This window comes from Arachis stenosperma, chromosome 3, assembly GCF_014773155.1.
Source record: "Arachis stenosperma cultivar V10309 chromosome 3, arast.V10309.gnm1.PFL2, whole genome shotgun sequence".
Taxonomy (NCBI): domain Eukaryota; kingdom Viridiplantae; phylum Streptophyta; class Magnoliopsida; order Fabales; family Fabaceae; genus Arachis; species Arachis stenosperma.
Genome location: NC_080379.1, coordinates 17,701,013 through 17,718,107, shown reverse-complemented (window position 1 = coordinate 17,718,107; position 17,095 = coordinate 17,701,013). Strand labels below are relative to the sequence as shown.

The 17,095-nt window shown below is 32.6% G+C and overlaps 2 protein-coding genes across 4 annotated transcripts; both read right to left on the bottom strand.

The window, feature by feature from the left end:
* Window positions 1–1,919: 1,919 nt before the first annotated feature.
* On the bottom strand, window positions 1,920–5,964 carry LOC130970637 (maltose excess protein 1-like, chloroplastic). Of its 2 annotated transcripts, none has more exons than XM_057896774.1 (9): window positions 5,560–5,964; window positions 5,164–5,337; window positions 4,240–4,530; window positions 3,929–4,018; window positions 3,433–3,534; window positions 3,231–3,349; window positions 2,759–2,821; window positions 2,611–2,672; window positions 1,920–2,320 (listed from the first exon to the last, which is right to left on the bottom strand). In XM_057896774.1, the coding sequence occupies exons 1-9, from the start codon at window positions 5,818–5,820 to the stop codon at window positions 2,238–2,240; spliced, it is 1,245 nt and encodes a 414-aa protein (XP_057752757.1). In that variant the 5' UTR covers window positions 5,821–5,964; the 3' UTR covers window positions 1,920–2,237. The 2 variants fall into 2 exon arrangements, with proteins under 2 accessions (XP_057752757.1, XP_057752758.1); XM_057896775.1 differs by having other exon boundaries at window positions 5,164–5,330; window positions 5,560–5,797.
* Window positions 5,965–6,941: 977 nt separating this feature from the next.
* LOC130970276 (RNA polymerase sigma factor sigA) lies at window positions 6,942–11,679 on the bottom strand. Of its 2 annotated transcripts, none has more exons than XM_057896304.1 (10): window positions 11,422–11,679; window positions 10,333–11,075; window positions 9,303–9,501; window positions 9,124–9,216; window positions 8,590–8,718; window positions 8,449–8,502; window positions 8,277–8,354; window positions 8,110–8,172; window positions 7,702–7,814; window positions 6,942–7,321 (listed from the first exon to the last, which is right to left on the bottom strand). In XM_057896304.1, exons 2-10 carry the CDS (start codon window positions 11,028–11,030, stop codon window positions 7,213–7,215), a joined length of 1,536 nt encoding a protein of 511 aa, XP_057752287.1. In that variant the 5' UTR covers window positions 11,031–11,075; window positions 11,422–11,679; the 3' UTR covers window positions 6,942–7,212. The 2 variants fall into 2 exon arrangements, with proteins under 2 accessions (XP_057752287.1, XP_057752288.1); XM_057896305.1 differs by having other exon boundaries at window positions 6,942–7,316.
* Between the last annotated feature and the right edge of the window lie 5,416 nt (window positions 11,680–17,095).

Genomic DNA, 17,095 nt, shown 5'->3' with positions numbered 1-17,095 from the left:
TATTCGAAGGTTGGGAATTAGGGTTTTTTAATTTGACACTTAGGGACCAAATTGATGCAACACCCTAAACATATCTCGTCAGCAATATACACACCATGTCAGGTAGGGGTGGCAAGCAGGGAAGTCCGCCCCGCCCCACCAGAAGCCCGCCCTTTGGCGGGCTGGTCCGCTCCGCCCCGCTTAGTGAGGCGGTCCCAGAATCCCAACCCGCCCCGCCTAATGGCGGGCTGGCGGGCTAAACTCGCTAAATATTTTCTTTTTTTTTTTTTACTTTTAACTATTAAATAATATATATATATATATATAAAGGCACAAAAAAATCTCTTCTATTTTTTACTTTTAACTATTATAATTTCAAAAAGTATAAACAAATTATAATTTTTATATTCACAAATATTAAAGTCTTTGTAATTATAAATATTGTTCCCAAAGCAAAATAAACATAATCCAAAACATAATTATAAATATTGTCTCTAAAACAAAATAAATATAATCTAAAACACTCAATTTTCATCTTCATTCTCTTGTAAGTTGGGTTGGAGAAAGTTGGGTTTTGGCAAAAAAAATTGTAAAAATACCCCTTGCCAAAAAAACACTAAGCCCGGCGGGGAAGCCCACCCCGCCCCACCAAAGCCTGCGGTTTAAGCGGTACGGGTTAAGCGGGTTTTTGCTATTTGGCGGACCTAATTTTCCAATCAAATCCACCTTTTTTGGCGGGTTACACGGGCCGGCCCGGCGGGTTTAGACCTGTTTGCCACCCCTAATGCCAGGTGTTAGGGTGGCCAGCCAAGTCACAGTCCACGTCAGCAGATTTCTAACGGCGACGTCACTCAGTTAACGGAAGGACGAACGTGGTTTAAATTAATTTTTTCGGGGACTAATTTGATTAAAAAAATTATTCGGGGACGAAAATTAAGATCACGTGATCTTTCAGGATGAATTTAAATATTAACCCAATTAAAATTTATCAGAGATTCAAATGTTCAACTAAAAATTTATCAAAAACAAATTATCTTATTACAAGTAGTAAAATATAAATGAATATCGATGTAAACTTATATTAAATTAATAATAATACATTAATATTAAAATCTCGTATATTAAACTAACCCACTAAAACCATTACGACATATTTTTTATATAACTTTTTATATATTAGAACCTTGAAATTTGAAAAAATAAAAAAAGGGTTCTTTGTTTTGCTTGGGTAGATACACTAACTAGTTGTGTAAACTTGGTTTTAAAATAAGATGCTTTATGTTTGATTGTCCTCTACTATATATAGGTAGAATCAAAAGTATGTTTAAAGTCTTAACATTCTTCCTCCAGATTGTGCATTAAATTTTTCTTTCAAAAAACATGCAAAACTTAACATACTTTAAAAAGAATTTAATAATTTATTTATAAAGTATGATAACATGCTTTATAAATTTTGAAAATATATAATTTATTAAATTACATATGCACATACAAAAAATCAATCACCATGGATTTAGATATAAATACATGCATTGTTTAACTCATTTTTAATTATATTTTGTATTTTAACATGTATTTTCTATAAAAGACTAGTTTAGTGACTATATTTTAGTGCATATGTAGTAGCATGGTTGATAAAATAATTAGCAACACTTAATTATTAAGATAATCACATGATTTAATTACAAAAACAACAACAATAACAAAATCTTGTCCTATTAAATGGAGTCGGCTACATGAATCAAACGGCGCCATCGGCTACATGATTTAATTACAAATTTGACAAAATTTAATTATTTCAGAGTGTTGACCAAAAAAATAAAATAAAAACAAAATTAGAGAGTAAACATAATACTATACTCTTCCCTCAAAATACAAGAATTTTGATCGAGTAAATGACTGTATAACACATTAAGTGTATAGTAATTAAACTCAAGCAATTGAAGAAACAATTGAATAAAGGAATTAGTCTCATCAATACATTTATGTCCTAGAAGTGCAAAGCAATGCTATATCACAACTTGAATGTGAGATCCTTAAACCTTTTTATTTAGTTACAACATTATTGTTCTCAGCCCTCAGAGCTGAGAGGAATACTAATTATGATCCAACGTACTATAAGTAATATATGTATAATATATAAAAACTCAGTAGTTTGTATACAACTGTTGTATCTACCAAGCGTCAATTTTCAACAAGGATTAATCTATGGCTGGATAATTTGAGCTTCAGTGCAGCAACAATACAAGCTTGGACTTTCATGATCCAGAAACTAAGTCACTTATGGAAGTCAAAGGTGAACTGTAACCATGCACTACAGAATCTCTCCAGAAAGCCATTCCTATCACAATTCACAAGGAAGAAAATAAAATAAAATAAAAGAAAATCAATCTCCACAAAATATTGTATTTTTGGTATAATGCTACTAGTCTATTTATTGAGAGGAAAAAAAATACTATGTTAAATTTTCTAGAATCACATTTTTGTAGAATGCAAATGACTACAATTGCAATATGGAGATGGGATACCTATAATATCTGAGTTATGAATCATATCAATGTATTATTATGAGTGTGTGACTGTGTTTCAGTGTGTTTGTGTGTTATCATTAGGGCCAGGAGAGTAATTAACCTATCCATGAAACCAAACCAGCAGTAGCTGCCAAGAAGAATTCCTTGCTGATAATGTTTGACCTGAAAAGAAAGCGCAATATTAGTTTGTAATTGTTGCTGAAGAAAACACACAAATGCAGGGGAAAAGTGAGCATAGATTAGCTTACAAGTATAGGCATGCAATGTTCCCGTATCCGTAAAAAAAGGTAGCCCAAGCTGAACCAGTGAACCTACAATTACAGTTCATTTTAACCAATGAAGAGCCGAGTTTATATGTAGAAGTAGCTATAAAAAAATACACAACACCAAAATTGAAGCAAGAACAACATGAAGGCAATGGTGGAAGATCAAGAAACTATAGGTGGGCCATGTGCATGTCAACGGGAGCAGAGTAAATAAAAGTGCTGTTAATTATAGTATAACCATGAAAAACTGGATTTAGAATTCCATGCATCAACAAGTCACTTTGCTTTCTACTATGAAAAGTAGCAACCTGTACCCTATTACCTTAGAGTACAAACAATGTAATGATATGTGCTATTTGGTCAAGGGCTCAATGATAAAACTGTTCTAAAATGTCATGTATGTAAATATGGTGTTCTGATGAAATGTACATGTCAGGAGAAAACAGAGAATTACCACATGAGATCACGGATTAAGAGTGCACGTGGGAGCATAAGTCCATTCCCAATCATAGCTAGCAACATAGAAATTGCTGACAAGCCTTTCATGTTCTCGGGATTGAGATAATTTGTCCACTAGAGAACAAGAAAAGTCACAAAGGTCATAAATACAAGAATCGAACTGCTCCTTGTAAAAATTTCTCGTATATAACATTTACCATTTGGGAAACCGGCATCCACATGAAAAGTAATGTAGCTGTCCATCCAGATATTCCTCCAACAAATTTGACACCTTGCTCAGAAAGTTTTCCACTTCTTGCCTGCAAATCTTAAAAACTATGCATTTAACATGACAATGGAAGTAAAAGCCTATACTACTAAATTATGCATTTCTTAGTTTCAGTTGATAGATAATATGACGTTTAAATGTAACGATATGGATCCCATTTCTGTGAATACCCTATTCTGCATGAATTGGTGAAATAAGTGCATAATCATGACTTGCTTTCATTTTAAGGCATGTTGTTGCAAAAACCTTCTTTTTTAATGTTACTTAATCATAAGAGTTTCAAGCGAACTAGAAAATAATGTTTACAAGGTACAGCAGATCAAGATAGAAGCACTAGGGGCAGTAGATGGCATAATCATCCAACCTGGACTAAGTTGAGAGTTAAGACATAATCAAACAGAAAACAAAGGATATAAGAAGATTACCATGGTAACAGCCAAGACAGCTATCACAAAAGAAATTGCTCCGGGCAAGATGCTGTTAGGTATATAGGGGACAAATGTCGACCACATTATCTGTATCCAGATTATAAATTAGACAACATAATATGAGAGGCAAAAGGATATAAAGATGTTATCTGCCAGTGTGCACCAATGCACGCAAGATGAGATGATACTAACATACATAAGCAGTTGTTACTGAATTAATGTGATATGTCGTACTACTACTTAACAAAATTAAATAAAATTGATACAATTCTCTGATTTATATTGAGGGGGTAAAAGGAAAGTATTACCTGGGGAAGCACAGATAAACCCCCAATAGTAATGAAATCTTCCCACAATCGAAAGATTCCGGCATTTAGCAAACCAAAGTAATTCATGAAATTCAGGAAAAGACCAGACACCACAACAACTGAAGTCGCCGAAAAGTACGGCAAAGGCATAGCTTCTGCCAATGCCAGCTGAGCAAGGACCACAAATGTTGAAACGACACCCAGTGTCTGCACTACCATTGCTCCCTGTTCTCTCTTCTTGGCAAAGTATGAAAGTAGTGACAAGTTTCCAAGCAAACTAGTAAGCATTCCCTACATTGACACCCTTATTGTGTAAGATCAATTTCACATTGAGGTAATTAAACGAAGAACAGGAACAACTGAATAAAGACAATCGGAATCTATAAATTCTGAAACTTTACAATTCTATAGCATAATTTGAAACAATGGTTAAAACTTGAATATTTCAGCCAAGCGAAGAGAATTCACACAAGCTTTGGAAACAACTACTCTAGTTTAATGAAGTAAAACATGATTACACTCAATTATTCAGTTAAAAAAATGTACTCAGATGTGAACAAAAATAGCAAAAAAGAAGAAGGGGGTAAATCACACTCACCTATCTTAATATACACACAACACCCTTCTATTTCCAAAAATACACACTAATCTCCCCTGAGATTTAAACATAACACTGACTCTCTATAAGGAAGGTACATGTAGGCATGACAAATTAACGTGCAAAATGTGTTATATCATCTACCCTCAAGGAGGAATGTGTAAATCACACAAAATATAATAATTCAACAAGAAAAATTACGGAGTAAAAATTTGATAATTAAAATTTTTAGGACTAAAGCGTTCGACTAGAATTTCCTTAGGACTGATTCCGGGGATTAATTGGGATTTATTTAAGGGATTACACAACTTGAGGCAGCACCCTACCAGCCACGGGACAGCCATGAGAGCAGTATTATTTCCAGCTGCAAGATTTCGAGCATTGAGTATAATCTGTGGCATTTGCAGTAACAAAAAAGGAATATTGGCAGCTCCAGAGAATTTTGCTGTAAGAGAATCCCATTGCTGGTAGCTTTCATTTCTCCCAAAGTTAACTGATCCCTTCAAACAATGCACAAAGTTAATCCCAAAAGAGAACACCACTGTAATATGATAAATCAAAATAAAACTGCAAACAAGGTTAAAACTTGTATCCAATTATTCAACAATCATATAAACCCATTACATAAAAATCCAAAATTTCCCAATGACAAGGTGCCACTGAAGTCGGGAACGAAAAAAATGGTGACAATGTGTGGGCGGGGAGGGGGGTTAAAGAGGTACCTGGTGATGCGGATCGGGGGCATCAGAATCAAGAGCATTGAGAGAGATATTGGGTCTTCTGAGCCTTGGAAAACCAAAGAGGTTGGAGGCAGACGCAGAAGCATTATGATGATGTGTGCGAGGGAGAAGCAGCGTGGGATATTTGAATTGGACGAGGTTGTTTTTGTTATTGTTATTGTTGCGGTTGTGATGTTGACTTTGGTGGTGTCTAAGAGGAGCATAAGGTGGAGGATGAGACACAACACAAGACTGATGAGCCATGACTTGAATTGGTTGAAGCTCGCATTCGCCCACCAAGTGTTTGATATTATTACTCGATGATTCTGATTGGGATTCGAATGAGACAAGAAAGGAGAGTGAGTGAATGAATAGAAATAGGAGTTTGGAGGGAGTGAAGAATGTGAAGTGTGTGTTGGGGTTTGGAAAACGGGGATTGGACGGTGGCAGATATGAGGATCTCCAAGACTACCACGTGGATATTATTATTTCATATTTGCTTCCAACTTTAACTGCATCTGCAATCTTGCACTTGACGCATCTTGCAGCAACTTGCACCGTGGAAGCTCAGTAACGTTAAGGGCCCTTATTTTTTCTTTCAAATATCCAACGGAGTAGATCAATTGAAGTTACGCTGGCAATACCTACTCGTATATTTGCGGATACTCTGCTGCAGACCAATAAATTACTGTATGTATAAGGTGTGATTCAAACTCACAATATTTATTTAAGTAGACGAATAAATTGGCCACTCGACCAATTCAAATTAATTTCGAATACTCACTCTGATATTCTCATCTATTTTATCCAACCTACCCAAACTATCAAATTAGATATGTTGTCAAATATATAAAAATAATAATCAACTTAGGTTACTCAAGTCTATTTAAATAAATATCAGAAATTTAAATACTGTTTTATATATAGAATAATTTATTAACCAGCATCAAACCTTAAATTGAATTTTGAAAAAATGTGTTTACGTTTCCTCGTTTTATAAGCTGTGATAATCTCAAAATAATAAACAAATGAAAGTGGGATCTTCTTGATCTGATAGAACAATCATTTATAAAGAAGCCCCAAACAATTAACTTTTGATCCAGAAGGAATATTAGTTATCTTATTCAATCATTTAATTGTGCATCATACCATCATTCATCTCAAAAGAGGAATGCATTATCATGCATGTAAAGAAAGATGCTTGATTCTTCTCACATCCACTATACAGAAAATCTCTCCATAAAACTTGTGATGATTCTTCACATGTTACTTTTATGATGGAAAGTATGTGTGCATATATTGCAACCTAGCATGTGGTAGATAGCACACACTTAAGATCTATTGCTATGTTGGCTTTTTGGGACTATGGCCCCTACAAATAGAAGGAAAAAATAAACGTGACCTCATCATTTCTGGAATAGAAAGTTGAGATCCATAGATTGTATCCCTCAACCTATTGATAAAAACAAAAACTATTACAATAGACAATAATTGATCTTATGATGGGGTTTACAAATCTTCAGTGTTCCCTTATATGGCCTCTTTCATCTATTTTCAATCAGGAAGTTAAATTTTCTAGTTACACACTTCCCTTCTGTATATATACATTTTTTAACATGTCTCTCTCTCTTTCTCAATCTATGATGAGTCCAAAGTCTAATGTTTCAAAAGCATGGCTTCCATCCCTCCCTTCCTTGCAGCATGTTTTAGTTTCTCCAATGCAACAAGTCCAACTTGTCTTACTCTTTCTCTTGACAACCCTATCCTGCACAGAGAAAGAACACCAAGTCGCCAACAGAATTAGAAATGTTATTTATACGACCATTGAAAGGTTTCTCGTTCGAATGACTAGGACGAACACCATAGTTTCTTTAGAAGTTGTTGGAAAACTTTTTGATTGTCTGAAAAGCATCATTTAGCATTGAATCGTGACATGACTAAGTGTAGTTAGTGTGATACATTGAAGCTTCATTTCAGAGCATGTAAAGTCTAAGTGACATGAAAGTGGGAATTAAACCATAAAGCTCCATGAAGTGCACCAGGATGGCAAGAGCAATGAGTGAATTACCAAATATTATTATCACATGTGAATTTATAGTTGCAAATTTCCAATTCAAGAAATTGGATATCATGGTTGAAACTCACCTTTTACTAATATCCTCCCATGTAAGAGATTCTCTATCCAATCCGTAATAGAGTCGAATGATTTCTCTCTCTCTTTCCACAAGGGTCACATTAAGGAGTTTATTCACTTCGTCCTGTAAACAATTACAACGGGTATTACAACCATATGGAAGTTCAGAAATGACTATGCAGGATTCTCTGCCTGAAAAGAGATTAACTTCATTTCCAAATTTGAGCCTTTTAGGGGAAGAAAACACATTATTTAAACGATGCCAGTTTACTATGCTAACATATATCATCCAATGCCATCATAGTGTTCACTGTGAAAATTATAAAGATGCATTTTGGAGCTAAGTTAAAGGATCATTATACATGCACTTAAAAAAGGAACAATATACAGAGCATTAAAATGAAAACTTCCCTACATACCTTTAGTGCCCATTCATCTACTCTATTCCACGGGATGTTCTCTTCGCGAGTATCAGCGATATACTGGGAATAAACAGAAAACAAATGAGATGGTTGATAACAATTCATAAAGCCGAAAGCAGTTCCAATGATCATCCTTGATGTACTAGTAAAGACTTAACACTTACACTATGATGAGTTTCTCCTGGAAGACCATTCAAAGATGGAAACGCCTCCCTATCAAGCGAGAAAATTTTACTCATTGCCTGCAATATGCATGTAAATTGCACATGGTCAACAACAGAACAGTAGGATATCAAAATATGTATAGGAGGGTCGTGTAACTCTATGATACATTACCTCAGTGGCATTTCTGACTTTCTTTTGAGACATATTAAGACATTTTGCTATCCTCTGAAAAAGAAAACAGTTCAGGTTGGCTTACCAATACTTTAAAATTCTAAAATATTTGTACAGAAGTTCTAATTTTGGATGACTTACTTCCACAGTTGGAGTAACTCCTTTTTCTTCCAGTCTAAACTTTGCATTGCGGATTAAAGATAATCTTTCGTGTATATGAGTGGGCAATCTAAGTGTTCTTGAATTTTCAACTAAGGCTCTTGAAACACCCTGTCAGAAGAGAAAACATAATCCATGCTAAACAGACCAATTTGAGTTGTAAAACATCCTTGCTCGGATTTCTTAGAACACAAGTTTATATGATCCCAATACTAATAAAATGGAAATAGATGAATTTTCTATAACTAAATTGGTTACTTAGATAAAAATGACAGCATAGGAGCATATGCTATATAATATCAAAGGTTTAAACAAATTCTGTTGATTGTAAAATATATGCTTATATAATTTCAAGTTTTGCACAAATTATGAGACCAATGAAAGCCTTTAATAGAAATTTTTTGAAGAGGTTTCATTAAATATTTCTGATATGCAACCCTTATTTCCTTTGATTTTAAAAGTATGTGTAATCTACACACAAGAAGCTGTCTAAAGAAAAAGAACACACAGCCTCACCTGACGTATCCACCAATAAACATAAGTTGAAATCTTAAACCCCTTTGAAGAATCAAACTTCTCGATCCCACGAAGAAGTCCAATCAAACCACCCTACACAGAAAATACATCAAGTCAAGCACCACTGAGAAGACAAAAAGTCTAACTTGAGGTTAAGACAGAGATTCTATGTAATTCACCTGAACAAGGTCATCCATTTCGGCTCCCATGTTATCATATCTTTGAGCAATAGACAAAACTAAGCGAACATTGCTCATAGCCAACTTTTCTCTTGCCAAAGAGCACTCTATCATTTTTGCTCGTAGTGCAGCCCGAGAAATCTTCAATGATGCTGCAATTTGATCATCAGAGGGCTCACATCCTAGTTTGTCCTTCATTCTGATACTCACAGAAAATGTTTATAGGTAACTAAGGTCAGTTAATTTTTTCTAAAGAAGCAAACAAAGTCACATAACAAAACTACCTATTAAAGTTTCCTCAAAGGATGCAAAAGAATTGACATATCAAGAACAGTGTGAACACTCAACATGACTATTTGATTATAAAAGATAATGATTTGTACTCCATCCTTATAGAACTCTTAGTAGCAATATGTTGTTGAAAGTTAACAATGATGTGAAGGAAATCTTCCTATTGCCCTTAGTTAAATAAGATGAAAGAAAATTCAAAATGGTAGTCCATGTTCCGTCTGTAAAAAGTTCTATATATGCATTAACTAATTACTGAAACTAAGGCTCTGCCATTGACTTAAGAAATTAAAACAGTGAATTTCTCATGAAAATGAGACTTAAAAATCATGAAGTTGCAGAGAATTCACTGATGGCTCTTAAGGTCTTAATATTCATTCAGAACATAAGATTTCTATAAAGGGAAATAATTTATCATCCTAAACATCCTCCTAATTACTAGTGTTTAGGAGCATTTATCATTTAGTATTTAGGAGGATTTGTTGGATGCTCTATCATAGCTATGAAGTAAAAGAATGATCAGCTGATCATTCAAGTTTGTTAACTTTCAATGCTTAAGTGACAATCCTTCCCTTCCTCAAGTGAATAAGATTACTTAACATGCAACATTCTTGGGACAAAAAGAATGCTTAAATTTTTAAATTGCAGCATATGGAATATGATAAGCAAGCTATAAATAAGATATATTCTTCTTTCAGTGAATCATAGGATCCCAAAATAAGAAACAAAAACATGCAATTACCTGGATTTATGCTCCTCTAAGGAAAGTCCAGCTTTTATTTTCTCTGAAAGGTTTACAACTTCAGCATGAGAGAGCAATTGCTCACTCACTACTCCTTTCACATAGCCCTTCAAACGATATTGAAGCAGCTCTGGACTGATGGCAGACCTCAGCTGCATAGCAGTACAAGGTTCGATCATTGCGCTGGTTTTACCCGAGGCCTTCCTCTTGGTGTTCATTCTTCTCTGTCTTGCAGACACCCCAGAACAAGTTACTGCCACTTTCCTTCGGCTTTTATCCATTCTCGAATGCTCGTTTAGCACATCCCTCTCAAAAGAAAGATTCCACTGCTTTTCTAGCATTGACTTCTGCAGCAAAAGAAGAGCCTCCACAGAATAACCCATTTCAGAGCTTTCCAACTCTAAGTCACTGGAACTGAATCCTTGAAACCACATTGGATCTGAAGTACCGGCTGCCTCGGCATCAACATGTTCCTGAAGAGCCTTGATGGACTGGTTTTGGCGATTCGATGCTGCAAAGGTTGGGGTGTAATTGGATGGCTTCTTAGCAATTATTACAGACTTTGTTGGAACAATCTGATAGTGTGTGGATCCAAAATCAGTGCCAAATGAAAGCTTTTCGGTAACATCAGAGTAATGGTATGATGAACTCAAAATCCTCTTGCCTCCACTGAGTCCAATAACTGCTGCAGTAGCCATTGTTATACTCCCCTAATAACTATGTGCGAGTAACATCAAACTTCCCTATTAAGTCAATAATTCTTAACCTGTGTCAGCTGAAAATACAGCTCCCAGAAAATTTCCAAATTGTTCTAAGTTCTAACCATATGATTATCCATGAAATAGCAAAACAACACTAATAGAATAAAATCAAAGGAACAAGATAATTCAGGATCCATATACTTCAATTTTTGAGTGTAGAATCCACTGAAACAACTTATAAAGTTACGGCATATAAAAGCAGAAGTTCCCAAATGAAAAACAAACACAAATGAATTGGGGTTTAGTTAAAGTTGCATTTTTTTCAAAAATTGAAACATAAAAGGTGCAATAACAGAAACTGATGCATGGCATGTTTTTGATGAAGTACCTGAGTAAACTGAGAAAGAGAAATGCAATTCAGAGAATGATGATTGCTCCAAAAAGGTATTAGCTTAGTAGTTCTTATTTAGAATCATACAATCAGAAGGAACAAGCTCACAGGAAGAGATTTCACTCACATAACTGTTGGTTTGGAAGGAAATAACGTTGCTGCTATATTAGATTTTTCTTTTTTTTTAGTAATTATTCTTTTATTATCACTATCATATAAAAATTAATTAATTTATGTTTGAGAGAAAGCAACAGAGAAATAAATGAATGAAACATAAATTTGAAGGGGAAAAAAATGAAAAGATAAAGATATGGAAGAGAGAGATATCATTGGTTAGAAGAGATATTGGGACCAGCCTTGAGTGGTGTGTGATGCTTTGTCTTTCTCTTAATTCCACGTTCCCCTATTTGTTTTCTTTATTTTCATAATTTTTTCCCTTTTTTAGTTTTTTCGGTTTTTTTTTTCTATAATTCTATGTGCTTATTAATTTAAGTCTTGACTCATAGATTTTTTCCTCTTACTGGGGGAAGGACCAAGGTATTAGGCAAGTTAGCCACTATAATGCCATGTGCTTGTTGCTTATGTCTTATGTCTTATGTATTGAATTCATATTAATTTGTTTAATCATATAATAATGATTTAATTTAATAACAACGAGTTTAGACATCACTATTACTTTACTATTTTATTTTACTTTTAAATTTATTTTAATGTATATATAATATAAAAATGTTATACTATTATTTAATCAAGATTCATATTGTTTGATGATGTTTTAAATATTAAAAATAATTATCTTTATAAAATATGAGAAATATTTTATAAAATTTATTTATATTATTAGTGTATGAAAGTTAATTTCTTTTTAATTTTTTGTGGTTGGAATTTGTTGGTAAATGTAAATGACACGTAATTATTAAAAAGTATTGGGCCTCAACTTCCAATGGCTAGTTTGAAAAATAAAGCAGACATGTGAGAGGCTTTGTGTTCTTGGACTAAGAAGTTGATGGGGTTTTACTTCTTAGATCCAAATGTAAATGGGCTTTGTACACCAAAAAAGTAAATGGGCTTTTATATTGGTCCTATTCGTCATTTGTTTAGGCCTGAGTCCGTTACCCAAAACCAGCCTGAGTAATGAAAGGTCTAAATGTTCGAAAATTAACCAAATGGGCTACCCAAACATCTAAAGGACTTAAACTACTTTTGGGACTTTATGCACATCGTTAACAAAAAGAGTCCATAACAAAAAAGAGACAGAAAAACAAAAAACAGTTAACCAAAAACAAAATTTAAGTACATCTAAAGCTCGTTGGATGACTTGGATCCAACATCCAAAAATAATAAATAAATAAAAAATCATTTGATCATACAAATAATGTCATTTGATTTTTTTTTAGAAAAGTTCGTCCATACAACACTATTCAAATTCATCTAAAGATAAGAAAATAGAGGAGCAAACTAGCTTGTCACACAGAGAGTCTGGAAACTCATCCAGATTTCTACTTTATTGATTTACCTCCTATAAAATTAAAGTTTGTTATTATGGATAATTATAAAATAGTATTCATACCATGACCTAAATAATATGATAATGGCCTAAAAATAGGCATACAATCATTATTAGATCAAATTTAAAATAGTCAATTTAAATTTAGAGATGGACGTTTCAAAGGCATAAGGTTTGAGCACCTCTACTAGTAAAGAGTTCGGCTATCAAGATCCAAGTACGACTTGATTTAAAGAGCAAGAAAGAGTTCTCTAGTTGACTACTTCTATCTTTTGGTTTTCTGTTTTATATATAATTATATATTACACCTCTAGTTGAATAACTATTTGAATACAATCAAAAGAAATATTACTGACTAAGAGTTCTAAATCTTTTCTTGATGCACAAAGTTCTCGTTCTCTGCTTTCTTTTCTGCATAATTCATTGCAAATCAACTTTTCACATGGTATCAAGAACTTGAATCCTGGATCTATGACGCTCATTGTTCCTACTTTTGCAACCAATAACAATAAATATACACTCAATTCTATTACAGACAAATTGAATGACACCAATTTTGTGACATGAAAACAACAAACTTTCTTCACAATTAAGGGTTAAAATTTAGAAGATCACTTTATTGAAAGAAAAGAACCTACAAAATATGTCTTTGATACTGAAAAAGCTATTGGTATCATCTCAAGTACGTACATTGAATGGATGTAAAATGATTCTAATATTTTTCTTGGCTCTTTGCATTTGTTGATGGTTCTTTTAAAATTGTACATTGCAAATCTGCTCTTCAAATTTAGCACAAACTTTATCAAATATTTGCTGAATCCACTAAATTAAATATCAACAATTAAAAACTCAGCTCAAGAATGTCAAAAAAAACTCTCTCGCCATCAACCAGTATCTTATTACCATCAAAAAACTTGTTGACTCTCTCATTGTTTTTGGATATGATGTCCTAAATGAAACACATATAAAAATCATATGTAATGGTCTTTTTGAAGATTATTTCCACTGCATTATACTTGTTCAAACCAAACATGAACTATTTACCATCGGAGAGGTTAAAACTCTCCATATTTCTGATGAAGCAATGCTTAAAAAGTTCAAACAACTTTTCATTAGATTAGCACAAATTCAGTTAGCTCAATCAAATTTGTCCAATCCAAGATTTGCAAGAAGTACCTCTGAAGGATAAAGAAGTGCTTGTGGTGGAAGATTTGCACGTGGTGAAAGAAATTCATGGCAAGCAACAAATTGTTTTTACTGTCAAATGTATAATCGTCCAGGCCATTCCGCTTTACACTACTTCTATCGATTTGATCAAGCATACAATGGATACTCTTCTAATTCAGCCAATGCTGATTCATATAATCTACCATCTCCTCCCTCCTCTTCCTTTCACCAGCCATGATCCTACCTTACTTCCATCTCTTCCGTTGCTGTCACTGCATGGTACCCAAATATTGGTGCAAGTCACCACCTCACACATAATTCTGTCAGCCTTTCTCTTCAGTTGAATATACTGAACCTGGTCAACTATATATAACAAATGGATTTGGTATCTCTATCAAACACACCGGTTCTTCTCTTTTGCTTAATCCTCATAATAATCATCTCTTTGCTTTTAAAAATGTTTTACACATTTTTAAAATTACAAAGAATCTAATAAATATATCAAAGTTTTGTTTAAATAACAATATATTTTTTGAATTTCACCCCTTCTAATATTTTGTTGAATTTCAGGTCAACAAGCAAACACTTCTTCAAGGAATTCTTAGACACGAATTATATTCTTTTGATAATTTATGTGTGCCAACACCATTATATGATCATAATTATGTTCATATTTTTTTAGCTTCTTGTAATCTCAATCTTACTTTGTGGTATAAAAAGTTTGGACATCCTTCTAACTTTATTATAAAAAGCGTCCTCAAATAATGTAATATTCCTATTAATTAAAATTTAGCTAATGATTCTTTTGTTTTGTGACCATTGTTGCATAGCAAAAATGTATGCTCTTCTCTTTTTTCTTTCTCAAACTGAATACAATTTTCCTTTACAACTTGTGTTTATTGACATTTAGGGTCTTGCTTCATCAGAGTGTAAAAAGCAAGTGCAGGTGATTCATATTTCAGCTAATTTTCAACTTGTTGATATGCTCACTAAACCACTATCCACTGCATCTTTTGAGAGATTCAAGAACAAATTCAAAGTGATTCCTCAATCCATTATGAATTTGAGGAAGATTGTACAAAACCAAAATAACTGAAATAACTAATTTTTAATTCTTGATGTACTATTAGTTGATGTGTTAGTTGGCTATTTTCACCATTTATTTTTTGTTATATATATATATATATATATATATATATATATATACTTCTAGTTGAATAACTAAGTGAATACAATTAAAAGAAATATTACTGATATATTAAGAATTAAAATTTTTTTTTTGCTGCACAAAGTCTTCGTTTCCTGCTTTTTTCCCTCTATTTCTATGCATAATTCATTGCATATCAACTTTCTACAGATTATTATCCTCAACGAAGTAACTAGTTAACTTTGGTTAATTTTCTATGCAGTACACTAATTTTAGATAAGATATTAATAAGTGATAATTAAGTTATCATCTCTTCTTATAAATAGCCTCCAATACTTTTAAGTATTTTTTTAACCTAATTTACATAAACATGTTTAAATTCTTATTGACTTAAATATTAAAATCTCTTACAAGTATTCTCAACTGCTGTTTTAAAACTGCCGTAAAAATATTTTTGGGGCATTTACCATCACTTCTGACCTTTACAGATTATCCATCTTAGGTATACCTCAAAATAAGTGGCTACCTTATTCTGTCGTATTTATAATCTTTAATATTGGACAGTAACTCGCTGCATTACCAAAATAAAAAAAGACAAACAGAAACAACCACTGGTAATGAACCTAGATGCAACTCCTTGGCCTTTGCTAAGGTTTCAAATTCTCTTGTTTGAAGAGTCGTTTTCCGTTGAAAGGGCAATTGATCTTAACCAACAGGAATACGTCTTGGAAACACCATGCTATCATTTAGCCGTGGCGGCAACTCCCTTCTTCTTTCTACCATTTTTTTGTTATCTTTTTCCACTATATCTCCTTTATTTTCACCATCATCGTATTGTTTCTTTTTTTTAACCAAAAATAAGAGACTCAAACCCGCAACCTCTTAATTAATTAAGTATGACGAGACTATGTTATTTGAGGTATAACTCATTGACTCATCGTATTGTCTCTTGTATTTGTAATTTTGATAAATGAAATTCAGTTATTTCATATTCTCATAAAAAGATTTGCTCTTCTAAAAATAATTTGATCCTAGCCAATGTCAATTTTTAATTCATGCTCTAAGTTAACATAATATTTTTTTGTCTTAGGCAAATTAATTTCTAACAAAGAAATTGACAAATTAGTTTTTGATCTTTTAAAATATTAGACAAATGAATTTATAATATAAAAAGATCAAATTAACCCCTTATAATTTTTTAAGCAACCAGAGATAATAAAATCTAGTTTGGGTAAACAGCTTAATTAAGTTATTTTTGAGAAAATAGTTTAAACAATAAATAGCTATATTAAAAGTAACTTATAAATAAATTATTTTGTATTTATATTTTTTATTTTAAAAGTGCTTATTTTATAGAAATGTGATAAGAAGTAATAGTATTATGAGAGAAGTTTTTTTTTAACTTCTCTATAAGTTCCTAAATAGCTTTTTAGAAAGTTACAATTTAATTAATTTTAAAAATTATACTAGACATTAATATTACTATTTTTCATAAACTAAAAATTAAAAAAAAGTTACTTTTAAAACTTTTTAAATGGATGTAAGTTGTTATTAATGTTTCACTTTTTTAATAAGAGATAGCAATACTTTTGGTCATAATTAGTGTTTAAGATTAGAAATTCTTTTTGTTTTTATTTTTATTTTTATTTTTATTTTTATTTTTATTTTTGAAATATGGGTATCTTTTATTGTTATGAACAGATCTGTAATGCGTTCCTCACTTTCATTATTCATTTTTCATTGTTGACTTCATCAAAAGTAAAAAAATATCTCGTCCACTTTATATAGAAAACAAAAATATATATAGTTTATGACGATCAAACGAGAAGACAAAAAGAGCAAACACAAAA